At 34.4% G+C, this 21,848-nt stretch overlaps 3 protein-coding genes across 3 annotated transcripts; 2 read left to right on the plus strand and 1 right to left on the minus strand.

The window, feature by feature from the left end:
- The first annotated feature begins 2,209 nt into the window (after positions 1 to 2,209).
- Positions 2,210 to 4,472, plus strand: LOC107889285 (cysteine proteinase inhibitor). Its single transcript, XM_016813652.2, has 3 exons — positions 2,210 to 2,503; positions 2,600 to 2,810; positions 4,216 to 4,472. The coding sequence occupies exons 1-2, from the start codon at positions 2,402 to 2,404 to the stop codon at positions 2,807 to 2,809; spliced, it is 312 nt and encodes a 103-aa protein (XP_016669141.1). The 5' UTR covers positions 2,210 to 2,401; the 3' UTR covers position 2,810; positions 4,216 to 4,472.
- A 156-nt stretch (positions 4,473 to 4,628) lies between these two features.
- LOC107889284 (tyrosine-specific transport protein) lies at positions 4,629 to 10,905 on the plus strand. The gene is made up of 15 exons (XM_016813651.2): positions 4,629 to 4,856; positions 6,180 to 6,601; positions 6,682 to 6,722; positions 6,841 to 6,933; positions 7,019 to 7,093; positions 7,234 to 7,283; positions 7,507 to 7,596; positions 7,714 to 7,770; positions 8,316 to 8,385; positions 8,548 to 8,649; positions 8,795 to 8,847; positions 9,016 to 9,169; positions 9,272 to 9,356; positions 9,560 to 9,688; positions 10,087 to 10,905. The coding sequence occupies exons 2-15, from the start codon at positions 6,331 to 6,333 to the stop codon at positions 10,266 to 10,268; spliced, it is 1,452 nt and encodes a 483-aa protein (XP_016669140.1). The 5' UTR covers positions 4,629 to 4,856; positions 6,180 to 6,330; the 3' UTR covers positions 10,269 to 10,905.
- A 1,058-nt stretch (positions 10,906 to 11,963) lies between these two features.
- LOC107889283 (PH, RCC1 and FYVE domains-containing protein 1) lies at positions 11,964 to 21,692 on the minus strand. The gene is made up of 10 exons (XM_041076514.1): positions 21,153 to 21,692; positions 20,991 to 21,077; positions 19,546 to 19,632; positions 18,561 to 18,650; positions 18,032 to 18,112; positions 17,698 to 17,892; positions 15,485 to 17,614; positions 14,403 to 14,549; positions 13,029 to 13,414; positions 11,964 to 12,520 (listed from the first exon to the last, which is right to left on the minus strand). Exons 2-10 carry the CDS (start codon positions 21,057 to 21,059, stop codon positions 12,388 to 12,390), a joined length of 3,318 nt encoding a protein of 1,105 aa, XP_040932448.1. The 5' UTR covers positions 21,060 to 21,077; positions 21,153 to 21,692; the 3' UTR covers positions 11,964 to 12,387.
- Positions 21,693 to 21,848: the final 156 nt, after the last annotated feature.

Here is a 21,848-nt window from a genome sequence, read left to right on the forward strand (position 1 = left end):
AAAAATACTAAAATAATATTTCACTAAAATTATAAAATATTTGCATGAGGGAATATTACACTAATTTTTTTTGGAACACATTGTTTTTATTTAATTTCTTAATTATTTTCTTTGAAGTTTTAATTTCTCAATTATTAATGTTAATTTTTTTACTTTTATAACCTACCCATCACCTCCAAAAAGCTTCATCAATGAACAATAAAAAGGAAAAAAGTTAAGCCTCAAATTCATAAATGAAAATTGAAACTGAAGAAATTTTTTTTAAAATTTTTTATTTAAACTACTTAAATCAAGCAAACACAAAATTTTAAATACAAAACATTCTTCTTCAACAAATTAATGAATGAAAACCAAAAATTAGTTTCAGTTTTAATATAAGCTAAAAGCAATAAAAAACAATAAAAAACAAAAACTCTTATCTCAAAATTGATGAAGACAATCAAGTATCAGTTTCAGTTTTTATTCATCAATCTCAAAAACTTACAACCCTAATCAAAAACATTGAAAATAGAAAACAAACACTTAAAAATTTCAAGCCACTTAATTCAACCAAAGTAAAAACAAATTCATAATCAATAATTCCAATAAAACTCATTTAATCTTTTGCCAATTAAACCTTTTATAATAATCTGTTGAGTGTCAATGGAAGAAGAGATAAAAGGACTTGATGACATGTTAGTTCAAAGCCTTGTTGATTGGTATTTTTGGATTTTGGATTTGAAAAATTCGTCTCAACCTTAGTTGGAAGAAGCTATTGGTGTCGACATTGATATTTCTAAGATTTTAGATTTGAAACTTCATCGACGTCGTGATGGTAAGAAGCCACCAATATTGACGCTAATAATGGCGACTCCTAAGGATAGAACAAATGAGAGCTTTGTTTATTTCAGAAAAAGACTATAGTGAAAATTCAGAAAGGTTTTTTTTTTTTAACTGCTAGAAATGACAGTTTTGTAATATTTTAATTTTTTTACCATTTTTATATTTTATATATTCTTTTTGAGAATTTAATAATTTATATAAATATATTTTAAATTTAAATACTTTTTAAATTTTTAAATAATATTCTATAAGTTTCTATATATTTTTTAATTTTTTTAATTAACTGGTGATATGACATTCATGTGGACTGCCATATTAGTAAAGTTAACCAAGGAATGCTTTTACAAACAATGCAATTCAAAGGCTAAAAGAGACATAAAATTTGTTATTTTGTAAATGTTGATGACTAAATTTATTAAATTTTTTAGAATTTAAACTAAAAAAAATTGTAAACAATAAGGGCTATTTGTTGAATATTTTAAATTTATAATCAAATTGATAGAAAGTATAAAAATTAGAAATTTAAATTTATTATTAAATCAATAAAAAATTCATATTAGTGGTTTAAGTTTAATGATGAAAGTAGAAAATTTTGAAAGTTCAATAGTAGATTTAATAGTAAATTAATTAATTTAATAGTAGAGTCATCATAACAGTTATGTAAATTAAGCTGTTGGTGGGGTTTATGGCGGAATATTAGACAGCTTATAATCTTAAGGATTCAAATTCCTTCACGAGTCACGAAGCTTACGGCTGAAGCTAAGTAGACAGACCATTGGGATTGCTCACTGAATTTATTCATTCATTCTAGATTTTTTGACTTTTAAATGGCTTACGCGTTAAGGAATGTAATTTCCACCCACGGAATCTCAGAAATAAATTAATAATGTTTGGAATGGGTAGTTTTCATTTTCTTCCGCATTTTCAACTTTTTAATTTTATTAAATCATATCTCTAAGTTTCCATCCTTAATAATTTAACCCATTTATATCAAGTCAATTCTGATAATATCTACTCTACCTATTTATGTTGACATTTTGGGCCCTAATGGTTTTGTACGGAAAAAAAATCACCAATACATGGATAAATTTTGAAGATATTATCCTAATGAGATGTTAAAAATTAGATACTGTAATTAATGTAAATGATTTAATTTATTAACATTTGATGAAAATTAAAAAATGTAAATTATCAGACTGTAAAGGGGAAAAATTGTATCTACTACGTTAAAACTCGAGTTTTAATTAAATTACTTTGCCATAATTTTGATCCTTAGTAAGTTTTAACTGATAATATAAAATTAAAATTTTAACTTTTAACAGGGATCAAAACTAAAATTAAACCAACAATTTTAAAAGCGTGGAAAATATAGCTCTACCGATACTGGATAGTTGTTACGCGTCGATCTCCACCAATTACTAGACGCAAAGGATACTGAAACAAAAGCATCTCTTTTTGTCATTTCGCTGACTTTTTTTCTTCTATAAAAATACGACACTTGGATATCGGAATTACTGAATTACATATAATAAAAATCATATCCTCAGAAAAAAGAAAAAAAACGCAAAGAAAAGAGAAAATGGCTACTTTGGGTGGAATTAGCCAGGTCGATGGAAGCGCCAATAGCCTGGAGATTGAAAACCTCGCTCGTTTTGCTGTTGATGAACACAACAAGAAAGGGGTACTTTTTTTTTAATTTGAATTTACATGTCAATTCTCTAAACTTTATTGTCGATTAATGGGTTTTTTTTGGATTGGGGGGGGGTAAAAAATGTAGAATACGATGCTACAGTTTAAGAAGGTGACGAATGTAAAACAACAAGTGGTTTCTGGGACTATGTATTACATAACATTGGAGGCGATGGATGGTGACAAGACGAAAGTTTATGAAGCCAAGGTGTGGGACAAGCCATGGATGGATTTCAAGGAGTTACAGGATTTCAAGGTTATTGGCGATGCTCCCGCCGGTTGTACTTCCACCGCTTAAGGTTAAAGCTCAATCCCATTCCTAATTTTGTTTTCTTTTCTTACTGTAGGTGATTAAATGAAAATATGGGTTGATCTTTTATGGACCTTAAAAAGTAGTGTTCATTCATGGAATCTCATTTGTTCTTGGATATGGGGTTCATTTAAGCCTTCGGATAATGAACTTCGTCATAATTCATAGTTGGGGATTGAAACTCATTTCACAAATTATGAAGAGTTGGCAAGCGAATTGATTATTTGGGTTGTCTTTGGTTCAACAAAATTGAATTTTGAACTGTGGATTGATGCTTAAGTTGCCAGGTTTTTTTTGTTGGGATTGATTTGGTTTAACAGTTCTCCATTTTTTTCTTCCTTTCAATGTGCGGTTGCATGTGCATGTTGTTGCTTCATCGATATGCTTGCTTGTATGGCAATTGTTTTTCCCAGAGTATAAACTAAGGAGATTGAGCTTTTAGGATCTTTTTTTTTTCAAATGTTTGATCTTGTTTACCATCTTTATTCTATGTTTATCTGATAGGGATAACTTTTTGTGGACAATTGTAATGGATAAGGTAGGATGAGATATGGGGGAAAGGGGACAAATCGAGGCCTATGGAGTTCGGATAGTGCATGAAGTATGCAATGAGCAAAAGGATGAACTTGAGGGTTCAGTGAGGATTATAACAGTTTGGAAAATAAATCCGAGGATTGGAAAATAAGTGAACTCGAGCGCAATGATGACTAACAAATAGAATTTACATGTTTGGATGGATAAAAGAAATTGCCAACCTTGGTTAATTGTAAGCTGTAATAGTATAAAACCTGAAGAGATGATGTTAAGGAAATTAGTAAAATTGAGGCATGATAATGGCAAATGTCATTAGGTTCTAGGTTGCTCTATTTTGTAGGCTTGGGAATATGAAAAATTGAATAATCTTTCCATAGTTCTTTGCCTAATACATGACTTTGCTAGTGTTACTTAGAAACTAAAACAAGGAAACGAATAGTTTGGTTATAAATTTGATTAAATTCTACTACATCGGGAGCTGTCCCGATAACGCTGGATGATTTGATTTTCAAAATCATTCTAGTATTATAATTTTGCCTCATCTATATGTAGCATTAGAGCTTAATAACCTCTATCCCTCTTACAGAAAGAGTAACTCTTCATCTGAATCTCAAAAACCTTATTATCACAAATTTTAACCGTGGTCCCTTACTTTTGGGGAAATTCGTGTTAGCTTTCACTATCAATAATCTTGTTGCTTTTTCTATTTTATACGAAGTTACATTACTTCTTGTTCTGTTTCTCTGTTTTCGATTCGTACTTGGGAATTTCATTATGCTCTTTTCCTATTGTATAGGCCTGGTGGTGGTATAGTTTTATTAGTAGTAATATTATCTTTATTTATTTATTTATTTATTCAGGTGACTGGAGATTGTAGAGGAAAGGATATCAGGATACCGAATGCGGGTTTTAAATAAATGTAACTGTCTTATGTTAATTTGGATTTAGACTACTAAATTCAGTGGTATTGAACTTAAGCTTATCTAGAACAATGAATGAATAACGTCTATTGATGCAAAGTACATAATTTACCTGTGTCCCTTGTACCCTATTTCTTCTGTAATTTTAGTATGATACCATTATCTGAAGTAAATCTACATTTTGGGGATTTTATCTCCATGACTGTCTTTCTATATGCATAAAGTTAAATTTCTGGCTTCCATGGTCTATGCATAATTTGCACCAAGCTTTTATCATCTGTTGGGATTGATTCAAGCAGAACTCTACCTCTTCAAATATCATAATCATGTTTAAAGTGTGTTATATACATGTTGTTTCACCCATCTGTTCCAAGGCCGCCTTCCATGCTTCCAGGCCTATCTTGCCTGCATCAACTCCCAGCTGATGCTTGGAGATGGAGGGCCAGTTGATGCTGATTCCTTCGGTTTCCAAGGGCAAACTGGTGTTGATGGCATTCGGCTACCAAAGGGCATTCTTTCATATTAACTTCCTCCCTGTCTCCAACTGCTTTCGGCTTTGTGTTGAAGTTCCAGCAAATAATGTCAGTTTTTCTTCTGGATTTATTTTGGTGATGAATTATAAAACATAATTTAGTACTTGATTTCCAGGTTTATTGCTAGCTAAAGAAGTTCCAACAGATAATGTTACCAAGCAATTCTTTTGCAAAATGATAAAAGACAGGTTTTAATCAGAAGGTTCAAATGAAAATGGAAAAATGAAAAACAATACCATGAATCACGTGATCAGATGAGGAATCTTTCCGGTGAGAAACGTAGGGGGAGAGTTTTAGAAAAGAGAGAATAGTGGGGAGATGGGGAGAGGAGGATTTCGAGGACTAAGTCGGTGAATGAAATGACAGTTTAAGTATTAAAATGCATTTTAAAAATTTTAAATACTAAAGTAGAAAAATGATGAAATTTAAAGGTTAAATCGTTAATTAGGTCTATTTTTTTTATATCGGAATTATGTTTTAAGGTGTTATATTTGGATACTAAAAATAATTTTTTTATTGATCAAATAGGCCATTTTAGAAAGAAAAAAAAGTTTATACATATGTAATATTTATTTTTTAATCTATATCATGAATATAGCAAATTTTAGTATTATATAGTTTTATATGTGTATTTAAAATATTTTACATATAAATATAATGATATTTGAAATAATTAATTGAAAGATTTTACATAAAAATATATTTGAAATATCATACCCATAATATAAATGAAAAAACATTTAATATATATTATGTTTTCTTATCCCATTAATTTGAAATATATTACCCTCTCTCTCTTCCCAATTTCTCCCTCCCTTCATCTTCCCCTTTCTTCACTCAAACATATATTACTTTTTCTTATCCCATTAATTTGAATTTTTTTTAAATATTTAACTCAAATAAATAGCATAGTTTAAAGGCAGGTTAATTAAACTCTTTAGACATAATGTCAAATTTAACCTTTAATGTTTACATCTTGTGTCAATATAATTTTTTTAATTAAATTTAGCTATCAACCTTTTAAAAAGAATTTGACCATTAATCTTTTAAAAAAGAGACAAATGATTTTTTAATGAAAATATTAACTAAAATGTTAAATTTTTAAATATGACAATTTGCATAATAATTCATAGTATTTCATGCTATTTTTTAAAAAATATTTTAAGTATTTTTTAATTTTAATTTTTAAGTATTTTTTTAATTTTAATTTTACTTTATTTTTTTATAATTTTTAAATTATTTGTTAACTTAGAGCATAAGAAAAATTGACAAATGACAAATGACCTTAAGTTAAGATGATGTTTAAATGGATTGAGAAAAATTGTAAGTGTAGTTATTTTTACTTATACTATGGCATGGGAAATGGAATAGGATGGCCCACGTTATCCAGAGAGAACAAGCGTCGTCCTTTGCTTTCATCAGTTGAACCATGTCTCTGCTTATATTGTTGGAGCGATAATGACACTGCCTAGTGACTAAGCTCAATCAGCTGACTCTAAGCTCTGAAAGGGAAACACGAACAATGTCCATCTCTATGACTATTCCACTGCAAACGCCCACTTCCCTTATCTCTCGTGCAAGGCCTCGACTACTCTTGCACACCCACAACTTGTTGTGCCCAAAATCATTGCTCAGAAACAGACTTCACCACCACTCTCATCACCAGCTTCCTACTCCTTTCAAAACCTTCAAGTGCTCCTCCCAGAGACAGTCTTCTGATAATCAGCCTCAAGAATACGAATTTGAAAGGCTTTTTTCAAACCTCAATCAAGCCACTCTCAAGAGAGAACCTGGTATATATATATTGTCCTTTTAATTACCCTTTAAAATTTTAATGATATGTTTGACTTTTGGGTTCTATGATCCCCTCTAGGAAGTTTATCCAGTGCAATATTCCTGGTGGCGGGTACCACGGTATGCCCTTCATTGTATCAGCTCTCCTGCCATTGTTTGAGTTTTTACGTATACATACATATATGTGTATGTATATATAAATATTGATTTGTTTGCCTGATGTTGGCTCAATCTATAGGTGGGTGCAGGGATCCTGGCCATTCCAGCAGTGACACAAGATTCTGGGTTTTTGGCCTCCGCAGTTGCTTGTATCCTTTGTTGGGTTTTCATGGTGATATACAACATTCTTTCTTTCCGTTTTTTCGTTTCTGTTCTTCATCTCTATACTTTTTTATTAAGGCAACCATTCATTCCAGGTTGCCACTGGGCTGCTCATTGCTGAAGTAAATGTCAACACAATGTGTGAACTGGGTTCTGGTGGTGTTTCACTGGTATGTATGTAAACTATATGCCACTCTATCATTCCTAGAAACCAAGTCTGCTTAGATCACATTTTGGTTAGATCTTTTGTAAGCTTACCATTAGTTTAATTAAATTCAATTAATTCCTATTTCCATATGGCATATTTCAGGTATCTATGGCCAGGAGAACTCTTGGACCAGTTGGAGTTCAAATTGCTTGGTAGGCTGAAAAGACATAAATTTGATATTAGCAAGTACATTTTACAATATCAAATGCATGCTTTATGTCTATAAATGAATAATGGAAAAGTCAACTTAAGTAAATTTTGTGTTGATTTATCTTATCTGGTTTGAAATTGTTTGTCAAACACCTTATAAAATTTTTGCAGCTTTTTAAGTTGTCTGAAGTCATTATTGTTTTGTTTTGTCTGCTTGTCTTGCAGTTGGTCATACATATTCATACATTATGCCCTTCTTGTTGCCTATCTGGCTCGTTCTTCAGATATTTTGACAAACTATCTTGGCCTTCCCTTGTACGAGTTCTAAGCTTCTAACCAACTTATCATGATACCACGCTTCTACTATGATTAATGTATCAAACAGTTGTTCCTATGTGGTTTTAGGTTTTGATGACAGCCTTCGATTTGCAGATGGGAGAGTGCAACATTGTTCTCTTTGGTCTTTGGTGGCATTTGCTACTTTGGAAGGTTGGTGTTGTTTCGTATTTTCTGACATGAGTATGGGCGTATGATCCTCCAAGAACCCTTCAAAAACATGAAATGCTCTTAAAAAATTGAACATATACCTGTAACTGACACTCACATCTGTATTCAAGTAACATAAGTTGAAATTGTCATTACTCATTGATGTGCTTACGAACGTGCTAAACTATTTGATAGCAAGGCTTTTTAAGTTTGCTTACAAAACTTTCTTGAAAGTTATGTTATTCAAATAAACTAGTTCAGATGCAAATAAAATAATAGTTATTGTAATTATCTCAATAAAAAATTATTTGCATCACGAAATTTAAGCTCAAGTACCCAAATGCTCATCTTTTTATCATATATATATACATGAAGCCAAACCTTAAGTTATAAAGAATTGTTAGCAATATGGGATTACTGACACTATCGTCCCTACATTTCTTTTCTCTGCCAAAATTATTCCTTGTAAGTTTAAAAATGTACTTCCATATTTCTTTGTTTTAGAATGAACAGATTAAGATTAACTTGGACTTGTGTTTCAACTGTAGCCAGCGCTTTATTGGTGCTGTTAATGGAGTTCTTGTATTCGGAATCATCGCTTCTTTCACTGCTCTTGTGGTAATTCCCTGACTTTTTTATCAACAATATCGCTTAACTTTCATTATTTATAGCTTAATTAGGTCCTCTCTCACTGAGTTTGCTCTTAAATATATCTGATGGATTTGTGTCAAGTCTTTGCACATTTCACTAAGAAAATGATGTTTTTTGTTTTTGGCTTAGTCTGTTGCAAGTGGAGGCCTAGAGTGGGATGCTCTTCTTAAAGCTAACTTTGAAGCTGTTCCTATGAGTATACCGATAATTGCACTATCATTTGTTTACCAGGTAAAATCATTAACATATACTCGTATAGTTGCAGAAATCCGTACCTAACTTGCAAGGTACGGACACCAACCATACCTTACAAGTTCGGCACGGATCTCCATCCTAGTAAAATCCAATGTATAACTAATTTGTTTACGTGATTCAGAATGTTGTGCCGGTTCTCTGCACAAATCTTGAAGGAAACATGTCAAAAGTAAGGTGACAGATCTTATCATTAAGGTTCTTTTTATTCCTTTCCATTCCCCCTCCATTCTGATTTTTTTGCCAAATGGGGGCACAACATTTGTGTTATTTCTTCTCAATATTTTGTTTGTCAACTGATCTCTCTGTTTGTGTCCTTATGATAAAATCTTTTGTTTAATGCAGGACTGCTATTGTTGTAGGCACAGCAATACCGCTTGGTTTATTTCTTGTGTGGGACGCTGTTATTCTAGGATCTATTTCAAGTCTTGGCACGGGCTCCGATCAGATGGTAGATCCATTGCAACAGTTGCGAGCTAGTAATAGTGGAGTTGTTGGAGTAAGCTCATTGTACTTTAATGGATTTCAGCCAAAAAAATTTCAGGTTCAAAGGGGTTTGTAATTGACACCATTTTTGGGGGTGTTTGAAACGAATTTGCAGCCAATAACTGAGGTGTTCTCACTTCTTGCAATTGCAACATCATATATTGGATTTGTTTTGGGACTTTCTGATTTCCTGGCTGATTGTAAGTTTTCCTTGGATATTGTCAATGATTTCACATGCATCAATATCTTACTGCTTGTCCCACATTGGCTTCAATTCGAAGCTTATGTTACTTGAATATGTATACTACACAACATTATTCAGCTTAATTTCAATGCACCATATGTCATTGTTATAATGCATAAACTACCCATTTTTGCTAATTTTATTTTCCAATGATTTCAGTGCTGAAACTTCCGGCCGGTGAGAATAGGCCTCAGCCCTATCTCCTTACACTAATTCCACCACTAGGACTTGCTTTGCTAGACCCAGGGATATTTTTTAAAGCCTTGGATTTTGCTGGAACATATGGAGGTAACTCTCTAGTTTAAAGCACTTTCTGCACCTTTTTCCCAAGCTTTGGACATTAACTAATTTAAGCTATTTTGTTCTACCTCATTGTTTTGCGGAACCCTCAAAATCTATAAAAAATATCCTTGAGATATGCTCATATCTAACTTTTTGCCGAATCCATGTGACATAGAGTTTTAAGATAAATATGCTTTTCCACTTGTATATTGAGAACTTAAGGTTTACTACAACTGGATTCATATAATCACACTTACAATGCAACAATTAATAAGTTTAAGATTTGAATCGCAAAGGATTTTCGTGCCTTGCATCGGAAACAACAATAAACTGTTCTAGTTTTCATTAAAAGCCTAAATTCCTTTGCCTTGTAAAGTGACAAAATGTTGCATGTGTTTGGCCAGTCTTGGTATTATTTGGGATACTTCCTGCAGCTATGTCTTGGTCAGATCGGTACTCCACTCCATCAACATCAGTTAAACTGCCAGAGCTCGTTCCCGGAGGAAGGCTTACCCTGACTCTGGTAATGCTATGTTCAGGAGGAGTCATTGTTACTGAAATACTCGAGAGCTTAGGCCACCCATGATTATCCTAAAGTAAATGTAGTATCATATATTTGAGGAGCATTTCCAAAAGAGTTGCACCAATTCAAACTTTGACTTTGCTGATATACAAACATGCGCATATATCCATGGGAAGATGAGCAAAGACATGTATATTCCGAGTTCTATATATCTACCTTGGCCATCTGAAATTAATCAGTAACCTTTGCAGTAAGATGAATGAGAGGTTGCACGAGGCAAGCCACCAATCAGTCCAAAAGTAAATCAGTTCACCATTGCTCCGCCCACTCTCCATTGGTTTGCAGCCATCAATATCTACTTCAACAGTGAATGAGAATAAATGCTTGTGAAGGAATAGCAAGAAAAGGCCTGATTTGAAATTTATCTCAATTAGCAGGCTTTTTCTTCCCTCCGAAAGAAGATATTAGTATTCAATATCAAAGAATTGTATCCATACAGATAAAACAACCTAAGCGCTTTAGCCAGAACCTATGACCAGTAACCCTGTCTAGGTTATAACAGCATTAGAGTGGAGCGGGCAGCAGCAAGCTATTCAATACTTGCACTTGTGGGCGCACTGTTTCTCTGTTGGAACTTCATAGCATCAGCCAACTATTGTTTGTGGTTATAAGAAGAATGCACAATATTCTATTTCTAGTATTTCCTTACGAAATGCATCTTCATCTCGATATCCTTTATGCGATCATGTTGAACTGGATTATTGGCTATTCATATGGTTGCTTTTATTATCACAAAATAATTCTATAGGATGTTCTTCAAGCACTCTCTTCAGGCACATTAATTCACACTCCATTAGCCATCGTCTCAATATCTGCACATTTTCATTTTACTAAATTTTCCCATAGAAATATACAATTTCCGAAATAAACCCTATCCAATATACACCAGTGAAAATCTCCACCGTTTTACTGCTTCACTTGGTTACCGGTGTAATAAGAAGAGGAAAAAGTTTTATTTATGAGGTATGCATTGTAAGAGTTAAATATGAAATAAAGAATTTAATACAATTTTAAACTTGAAATTAGAAAAAAAAGTAATAACTCTTGTTAAAGATAAGACATATTCAAAATAAGCTTTTTTTTTTCAAAATAAATAAATGAATTAATTTATTACTAACTAATATACTAAAATATGTAAAATTAATAATACCCCGGAAAAGACACAAATTGCAAAGGCAATGTCAAGCCTTCCTATGAGACGCTGGTACATCCCTTTTTCCACTGGCACTCATTGGTGTTTTCTTCAAGCTTATGGTTAGCATCCACATCCACTCATCCCGGTTTCCTTTAGTCAGTCTAACATACACTTCCTTAGCATTGTTTATAACTTGAAAAAAGCTTTTCACTTATAAAGTACTTTTCAAACTCTACCTAACACTACCTTAGTAGCTTACTCAAAACCTCCATGAATCGAATCTCCAAATTATCATCAATAATTGAAGTGAAAGAGTTTGGCAACAATGGTAAAGATGAAGTTCAAGATTATGTCTGCCTACTGATATGGATTATCATCAATAATTTTGTTTTTATCTAAAAACCAGTAAATAGCAGTACCAACTACTCAGCTGCAAGTTCCGGTACCTTACAAAAATAAAATTCAAGAAGTAGACAGTTAAGTTATTACGGAAATTAAACTACTACTCCACAATACAACAAATTTGTATACTTCAGCCCACAAAAGTACTATAGTTTACGATCTTTTTAACAAGCCAGGACTCATATTATTATTATATAAATCAAAAGAAAATTGGTATAGCTTTTTCTTTCCTGCAGATTTCATTTGCTTATGAATTTACATTACATGGCAGCTGCTTTCAAACAGAGCCAACAAACTACTAAGAATTTACATTTGCCACCCTCAATCCCTCCCACACACCACAAATGGCACGTTATAAGCAAAAAAAAAAAAAAATTGAAGTAAAATCAACTGAAATATATATCATAAAGGAGGGAAAAATAAAAGAAAACCCAATCCGAACTCTCTACTTATGCCATTTCTGCTTCCCTCAACTCTTGATGAACAATGGAAAGCCGAACATAATATGATCCACTGAGATCATCCCAATAATCGGGACTGCAACCTTGCCAAAGACTTACATGTACATATGGTTATTTCACTGTGTTAATGAGCCAAGTCCTCACTCCCAACACCAAAACTAGATTTGTCTATCATGCGCACATTGTATTGCTCATATACCCTTGCTCTGTTCTCTGCCCACCATTGTTCCGCTTGTTTCTCGCTAAACCGCTTCTTACTGCATTTAAAGTTTCATAAACCATTTATTTCTCTTCAACCTTGGATGGTTACACAAATCAAGGGTAGTCTAAACAGACATGGTTATTTCCAGGCCATTAAATGTGTCTGGGTGTGGATGAGGAAATAGGAGTGTTAGCGTTGTAGTTTAAATTAAATCATATCAACAAGCTTTTCACTCAATTTAGTCCCATTCACTTAGTTCAGAGGCCAAAAACACGGGTTACAAGCTTAGCACTTAGGGATGCATTTAGGAGTAAAATTCAAACATTATGTTCACTTACCCGTTCTTCAAAGCCAAGCATGAATATCAGTTGATTTTCACATGCTTAGATAATGCCAAACATCTGACATCAGGCTAGTTTATGAACACTTAAAGTCATCCTACTTGAATTTGCTTACTACAAGCAGAAATGTCCTCCCCATCAAACCACTCCCACTTCCCCATTATTTCAGATTGATTTTCTACAAAATCTAGAACTGCCAAAGAGAGTAGTAAAAACACATACCTGAAACGAACTCGCTTGAGATCCTTGGCACCTCCTGGTAGCGAGGTAAGTGTTATATACACACCAGGTTCATCTTGCTCAACCCATTCATTCTCATTTCTAGATTCACTCTCTTTTGTTCTACCTCCACTTTTTGTTGCTGGTTCAATATGGCTTTGTTTGTTATGGCCAGAACTACGAGTACTCGCAATGCTAGATCCATTAGAAAGCAACTGGCTGTTCAATACATTTGAATCTTGTTCTTGGCACACTAGTTGACCATTCAATCTGTCAATTGAAACACTAGAGACATCACCGGAAGCAGGGTTGGAGCCAAGCGAAGTAAATGAAGGTGATTTGATGCTCCGTGCAGCCCCCATAGGCAATCTTTCAGCCATATCCTTTAACTGTTCACATAAATTATCATCCACATCAGTCAAAAGACACTATTAAAATATTGAATGTCCAACTAATCACTTAACTAACTCTAGTGATACACTGAGAAAGTATATAAACAATAGAGCAGAATAAAGAATATGTAATGCACCGGTAACACCATGCATCATGGCTAATACATTTAATACAAAAGCATTTAATATGCAATTGAAAAAATGATCTATATTAGTGGCAGTTTAGAAGAAGGATTCAGATTTCAGAAGCTAATTATTCAAAATTAATTTTGTCTTGATTTACAACAGAGAACAGGCCAGCCATCTGTTAAACCAGAAAACAAGGAAAAATAATCCACTAAAAGTGTAGTATAATCGAACTTGGGCATGCTTGTGATCTCGTGACATGCTCAGAGTCACAGTCCACCACAACCTGCAAAATATTTCTACTTCAGACCCATTGGGCCTCATGATTAAATTCCAGATAATGAAACCCCATAAGTGAAAATGATGTGAATTGTTCAATTGAACTCTATACACAGCCAATGAGGGATTCAAGGCTCCCTATCAAGACATGACATCCTATCCAGTCCAACAGGTGCCCACTATCCTCGTGGCACATTGCTAGTATCCCCCAAAGCCAGCTTTTGGTATTTTACCCATTTTAGCCTATTTGGCACTGCTGTTAGTCCTACAAAATGTGCCTTACTGGCTGAAAATAGTGTAACAGTAGAACACAGCCAATCAGAAATTTGAGGCTTCCTTTTCAGACCATGACACTAAGTTTGTTGCATTATGGTAAGCAGAGAGATTCAGATATAAATAAGAGGAAACCACAGTATAAAAACTGGGGAAAATGACTTGATAAAGCTAAGAAAAGAACAGAGGACAAAAAATATATTTCAAAGCAATAATCACTCCTAACACATTGCAATTCAGAGATAACAGATGAAGTTTTATGAATATAAATATCCATGGATAACAAACAAACATAAATCCATCTTACTTGGGCAGTAAGTGACTTGATTACTTCCTTTGCCGCTTTGCATTTTGCAGTCTCCTCATCTGCAATTGCTATAGCCTCCTTCAGCTGTTTCGTTGTTTTCTCCAGCTCAACTTCTTGAAGTTGTGCTTTACGTGTAAGATTCTCCACCTGAGATAAAAGAATGGTAAGACATAAAAGCATAAGCACTGAACAACCTGTGAAGCAAGTTAAACAATCTTACAGAATAAAGAAAACAAGAGTAGATCTTCTATACTGTAAAATGTCCTGCAAAAGTTAGAAAATATCATTTACTTTCCCAGCCCATTTTTAGCTCTTAGATTTTACTCCTTCCTCATTTGTTGACATATTATCTGTGAGAGAAATCTTAGAGCTTGCAGAATTTATTGTAAAATAGGAAGTCATATCTTGACCATTATTCTGAAAATAAGACTTTATTACAGTGCATAGCAGAGGCACCTTTTTTGATGCATTCACACAGTTGCTTTGAACAGAAATATATAATCCATGCTCATCTGTTATCTAGGTCCAACAAATATCAATTTTACCATCTAAAACACTAAGCGAGATGGGTTCTCATGATCTAACCACTCTCACAGTTCAATGACACAGTATAATGTTTTCAAATTCTTTATCAAGCTTATTTCACCTTAGCTAAAGACACATTAAACTGTAAAATGTAAACCCTGTAGGGCACTGCAATTTATTTAGGTATCATTTGGCACCATATTTTGCAACTTTTCTTTTTGCTCAAAAAAGTCAAAAAGAAAACGTGTCTGAATATAAAAGGTTTTGTTTCTTGAAAAGTAAAAAATTAAAAAAGTTTTAACTTTTGGTCAAAAAATTTATTATACTTACCTTTATTAAGAATGATTACGTTAGGATTTCTGCTGCTTTCAAATCACTTGTTCATTTTTAATCAATATGATTTTTTTTTCCTTTTGAATCTTTTAGCAATTTGTAGGCAAAATTTAAATAGGAAAATACAAGGAGCACAACAGCAATCAAAGGGAACATTAGTTAAGAAATGAAACACAAAAAATAAATCTCCACAAGAGCAATGAGAATTGCAAAAGGCATAATACCTGAGATCTTAATCTAACAACCTCTTGACTAAGGTTATCATTGGTCCTCTTAGCATCATCAACAACTATTTTTGGAGAGGTGAGGCCTCCAAGAGTTGGAGTTGGTGTAGTTGAACGAGGAGGGCTAGGACGTCTTGATATTGGTGATGTTGCACGAGAAACAATTCTTGATCCAGGAACAGAAGCTGAGAAAAATTTCTTGGATGATCCAAATACCGGATTAAAAGATTTAGAAATATTAAGTGCTCCCCACTGGGAGCCTCCATTTGGAACTGGCGAAACTCGACTACTATTAAATTCTAGCTTCTTGTTCCTCTTTGATCGGCTTTCTCCTTGCTTTAATGATTCCATTGACGAAAATCTAGCAAGTTGTGCACGAGTTTTGAATTCCACCTTATCATCTTTATCAACAAATTCACTAGTCCCCAGATTTATGCTTCCTCTTCTACTTACAGAAGATTGCGATGACGCCTCAGTTTCAATGGCTTTCCTCAGCTTATTAAAACAATTGTCACATACTCGATAGGGTTTGTTGGGATTAGGAGCCATTGAAGCCTTGAGACATTTCTTACAGCTACATGCATGACAAAAGGCCAGTCCACAATTATAACAATTGTGACGTTTTCGTTTGAAGTTAAAGGGGAGGCGACAACCAGAACACATGGACTGATCAATGCCGGAAACCCATTTATGGAGACAGATTGCTGCAGTGAAGTTGGTGCCACAAGCAATACTTTTGACTTGCTTGTCTTTCAGAGCTTCTAACAAAGTTGGGGTGTTTCTATCATCAGCATCCCCATGACCTAATCGACCGTTTGCTCCCTTCCCCCAAGTATAGACTTCAGTTCTGGAAGTCAAAGCTGCAACATGATAAGCACCACAAGAAATTTCCTCAACAAAACTCTTGGAAAGCTTTCCTTCAACACGGGTAGGAACCTTTCCATCAGCCTGGGGATTTCCCAGCTGGCCATAAACAGAACTTCCCATAGTGTATACATGCCCTGATGTTGTAAGGACAACTGTCAGACTGTGTCCACAAGCAACTTGACAAAAGTTTGGTTCAACAAGAGCAGCAACACAAGTAGGAACAAGTTTTGTTTCTTTATCACCATGCCCAAGACGACCTTTATCCCCATCTCCCCACGTAAATAGCTTCCCCGAGGAACAGTTGCTAGAACTCGAATTTCCTGCCATGACTTCAACAACTGCAGCAGTATGCCACACTCCACAAGCTGCTCTCACAGTGCGGAGCCCCTTTAGGGATTCCACTTCCCTTGGTATTGAGACACTATTACGATCTCCATGACCCAAAACGCCAAATGTGCCATCACCAAAAGTAAACAATTGACCAGCAGAGGTTACTACAGCTGTATGCCAGGGGCCACAAGAGATTGACGAGACATGTATGCCCTCCAAGGGTCCATTCACTCGTTTTGGCACCCAATGACTTACTTCATTTCCATGACCAAGAAGACCAAAATTATACATGCCGTCACCCCATGTGTACAAATCACCTGAAAGTGTTACAGCACAAGTATGGTACTCACCACACGCTACAAGCTCAATATTGGTATTACTAAGGGCATCAATAAGCTTTGGATGCAAAACATCAGTGTCTACACCATGCCCAAGTTGACCTCCAGATTCCTCTCCCCAGGAGAAAACTTCCCCCTGCTTGGTTACCAAGGCAGCATGTCGACCACCACAGGCAATATTCTGGACATCGAGTACAACTGCAGATTCTAAAGCCTTAGGCAAAAAGGAATCCATTTTAATACCACAACTGTCAACTTTATGAAGTCCACCACCCAAAACACCATCCCCAGTGCCTTCACCCCAAATGAAAACATCACCTAAAGCATCACCGTCATCATGACCAGACCCTTGGCTTGATGAACTAACTGCACTCGAGAGACTAACCCTAAAAGCGTCCATAGCCATTGTCTTCATGTGACCGTGTACACTATCTGATCCAGCAGAAGACAAAGAATGAACCGAACCACTAGCAGAATCAGGAGGAAAGAAACCCTTGGGAGGAACAGTATATAATACATCTGAAAATGCCTTATCCAGACCATTCTTTGGAGGACTTTCATACGGACTATGAAGGCCAAGATGATCCCTACCATCCTGAATTTAAGTAGAAAACACATCTAAATTTGCAAGCTTGCAGTGTTATAAAGCAGATTCTGCAGAAGTGGTTGAAACTATACCTTCTGCAAGCTATCATTACTACTAAATGGAGAATGCAAAGGTGAACTTCTTCGAGTGTATGTTCTTGGACTATTTGCTTCAGAAGGAATGCCATCACTTCTTGATTCTGTCCTCCATTTTCTTTGGTGGCTACGGGAGATTAATGCTTTTAAACCACTAAACCAGACTTCAGCCTCATCTTTATCCTTGCAAATCTAGTATATAATTTTATTCCCAAAAAAACTAATACTAATAAGAACACCTTCTAGTTGCTTGTATATGGCACAGGAAAGGAGGCATAAAACAATAATCAGACAAACAAGAAACCATGCTTATAAAGAGGCATATTCTTACCAAATCCAGCGATCTCTCATTATATATAAGTGAAAAAGACTGATACTCTTTCTCAGGCCGAGGATATCTTTGAAAGATAGGCTGGGAGATCACATAGACCAGTTATTATCAGTACCAACAGAAAATCAAAATTAATAATATAGTCTGTGTCCTGAAGACAAGACATAAATGGTGAAAACAGGGCTACCACAAAAGAATATACAAACGCCACTAGTAAAAATAATACGCACAGAAGAGACCTACAAAAACTCATTACCCACTACTTCATGCAATTGTGTTATATTCTATAGCAGTGTGGATAAACTTTTCACAATTGGTTTTCAAGTTTCTTTAAGGAAATAACTGTTACATATAAAAGATGAATAATGAATACTGCCATAGAAGAGATAAGGATAATGATTAACAATATCAGCCAAAACAAACTTCTCCTTTACATTTTAATCAGGCATGTACCAACTCTCTAAATATTGACAGAATTAGGGCAAAAGTAGGCACAGATAATACACCATCTCTACGGAAAACCACTTACAGTGCGCTGCCCAGATATAATTCTAGAGACATGACTTAGTTTAAGATGTTTCTCCTCTTTCCCCGAGAACCATATTAAAACAGACTCATCCTGAAAGTGGAATAACAATCAAGAATTAGGCTTCTAGCACAAGACAAAAGGATAAACTGGAAAAGCATTTGCAATCTAAGCTTTCGTCTCAAGCTTTTTCAATGCAACATATGCTATTTCAGGCAGTTATAGACCAAGATTTTCAACAAAGGGTATATTGACAAAATACATGATCCCATAGATTTGCATATACAAGTGATGGCATGTGTAAGCTTCAATTTTCTTTTATTATCTTAAACTGAAGGGTCATGAAGGAACCACTATTATTATGTAATAAATCAAGTGATGACGAGTTCTACCGATGGCAATCAGACTGTAGTCTCACCAAATCCATTTTAGCGTGAATTGTGATAGCATAGAGGTGACAGCACATGGTTATAAATAAATATGATGTGTTATCATCCAGAATAGGTTGATTGTTGTTCAAATATAGATAGTTTGTATCCCAAGTTGGCAATCAGAAATAAGTCTTCTTACCAGCAGCTTTAACCTGAATTTTATAGTAGTATTTGAGCAAGAGTTACAAAAGACAAACAAATAGCACCAAATAGTTGTAAACAAAGTAAAGGATTATCATGCAGAATAAGACTCATTTCTATTCAAATAAAATTAGCTTTAACTATCCAAATTGACACCATGAATAGCCATATTATCAACATCTTTGAACCCACTTTTTCTCTATATATCACTAGTCATTCCATATTTCATTAACTAAAATAGCTAAACATACTTTTCCATATGCTTGTTCTTGGCTTAAAAGTCGTGTAAAACGTTATTCAAATCTTCCATTGAAGCTGATTGAATACAAGGAAAATTATGCCCCAGAATAGCTACATATTCTAAAGAATCATGTTAAAAATTTCAAGCATGAGACTAAAAACTGAGCCAAACTTACATTTGAAAGGCGGAAGGGGCAAAATTTTGGTTTTCCTCTTCTTCCGTACTTCAGCAGGTATGCCCCTTTCTTCAGAGCAGTAATGGCCTGTTGCAAAGAGCATCCAATAAGCTAACTTGGGCAGCTTTAGCACACTTGACATAATTATAACTCCAAGATAAGCTTACATGTAGCAGAATGAAAAATTAAGGAAAAACATCCACTGCATCATAATATCATTTAGAAATATATATATTCATTACAATAGAAGGGGAAAAAGAATTATGGAAAAATTTCTTCAAAATTCAGAAAGAGAAAAAGGCTGAAATAGTAATATACAACAATAAATAAATATTTGGGCACACTAAGAAGCTGAATTCTGAGAAAGTGAAAGGCAATTCCCTTTGAGCAAAGCCAAATTCAGATTAATTCCCACCTTGACTGTTGTACAAGCATACTAACACTCAGCATCTAAGCCATACATTTTTCCAACTTATTTTGAACAAGAGATACATACATCAGATTTTTCCCTGGATCAATCTCCAAGGATCCAAAGACAAATGAAAGATCCTCAAGAGGGAAAATTTGTGTCTATAGATGTGACATAGAAAATATGCAAGTCCCATTTATTTATCTGTTGCTAGATATCAATTTACTTGGTACTTAAATTTCAACTACCCAAGAATAAGAAGTAATCTGCAGAAGTTTTAAACTACTCATAGCAGACAATTATTTCCGGTCTGTTACACTCTTCCTCCATCTAAAGTAGCATATCTTGGATATGAGATTGTAGTTATCACTGGCTTGTCAAAAACAAGACAATGTAATGAGTTGTTAGTATACCTTAGATGCAACGGCATAACAGTATTCATTATATGAAAAATCATTGATGGTGAACAGAGAACACTAATCAGCCGAGAATTATCATCACTCAAGTTGATTTGAGTCTATCAAGTAAGGTAGCACCATAATAAAATGCCTAAAAGTTTCATCACTCCTAGAACATAGGGTGCTTGTATGCCATTCCTTGGTCACAATACAGGTTTTACTCACATGGTGATTCAAATAGCAAATTCTAAGATCGTTCAAACAATGCAATAACAAGATCAGCTGGCTTCCTCTCTTTACTCTTACTATGAAACGCTTTGCAAGAGCAACTTACAGTTAAAATAAGCTGAATATCGCTAATGGGACTTCACCCTAGAAAGCTACAAGAAGAATGCCGCCATGTTTTCTACTTGATCCTACAACTATGCATAATTTACTCATACACATCACTGGACAATCATTAAACAGCTGAATTACTCCTAAAGACCTCCCCATATATAAAGCATCGAATTAGCAATTTCAAACAAGAATCAGACGGAAACAGGAAGCCAAAAGGAAAAAATTCAATCCAACAAACAGAAACCAAATTCAATAATTGAACTACAAAGAAAATCGGCAATAAAATAAAATAAAATAACCTGCTCGACATCTCTTTCGACGGGGCCGGTTCTGCTAAGATCGGAAGCCATCCTATCCGTTCTTGACATAAGCGAAATTACACTTCACTGAACCAAAAAAAAGGAGCACCTAAAGCCCCTCAAAAAGTTAAGGATCCAAAAAAGAAATTAAAACTAACCCACCTAAGAAATGTTCAAAATAAACTCATCCATTTTCAAAACCAAACCCTTCCATCCAAATAACTCGTGTTGCTCCTCTCCACAGCTGAACCCTAACTTTAACCTCTCGAAATCCACCCAATCTCCGAAAAGTTGGGACTCTATCATCACGAGAATCTCACTGACTCCAATCTTCACTCTATTACATCTCTTTCAAAATTTCAATAATAGTACTTTAAAGCAAATACGGAGACAACAAACTTTGAAGTAGTGAAAGTAGTCAAAAAAAGAACAGGTGAGAGAAAAAAAGAGTCAATTGAGAATGGGGGAAGGGAAGGCAGAGAGGTGTTTGCAAGGAGAGAAAATCTGGGAGGAAAGTGGAAAAGGAATATAAAAATGGGAAAGATTTAGGAAAATTGTAAACTATGATCTGATTACGAGTTGCAGAAGAGAGAGAAAGAGAGGAGACGGAATAAAGAAATGAGAGAGGAACAAAAAAGAAAGAAAAAATAAAGTGAAAGAAAATAACAGAGGGGATAATGCTAATTGCTAAATATAAATTCCCACAAATATTTTTAATCTTAATTTGTTACTTTGATTAAATAATATTTGCTTTCTTCCTTTTGTTTTCTCATTTTCTATTAGTTATCGGGTTCCTTTTTTCTGTTTGGAGGCCGAGAAAATCGTGGAAAGAAAATACAGTGAAATGATGTTACTGAA

The sequence above is a fragment of the Gossypium hirsutum genome, chromosome A09 (assembly GCF_007990345.1).
Source record: "Gossypium hirsutum isolate 1008001.06 chromosome A09, Gossypium_hirsutum_v2.1, whole genome shotgun sequence".
Taxonomy (NCBI): Eukaryota; Viridiplantae; Streptophyta; class Magnoliopsida; order Malvales; family Malvaceae; genus Gossypium; species Gossypium hirsutum.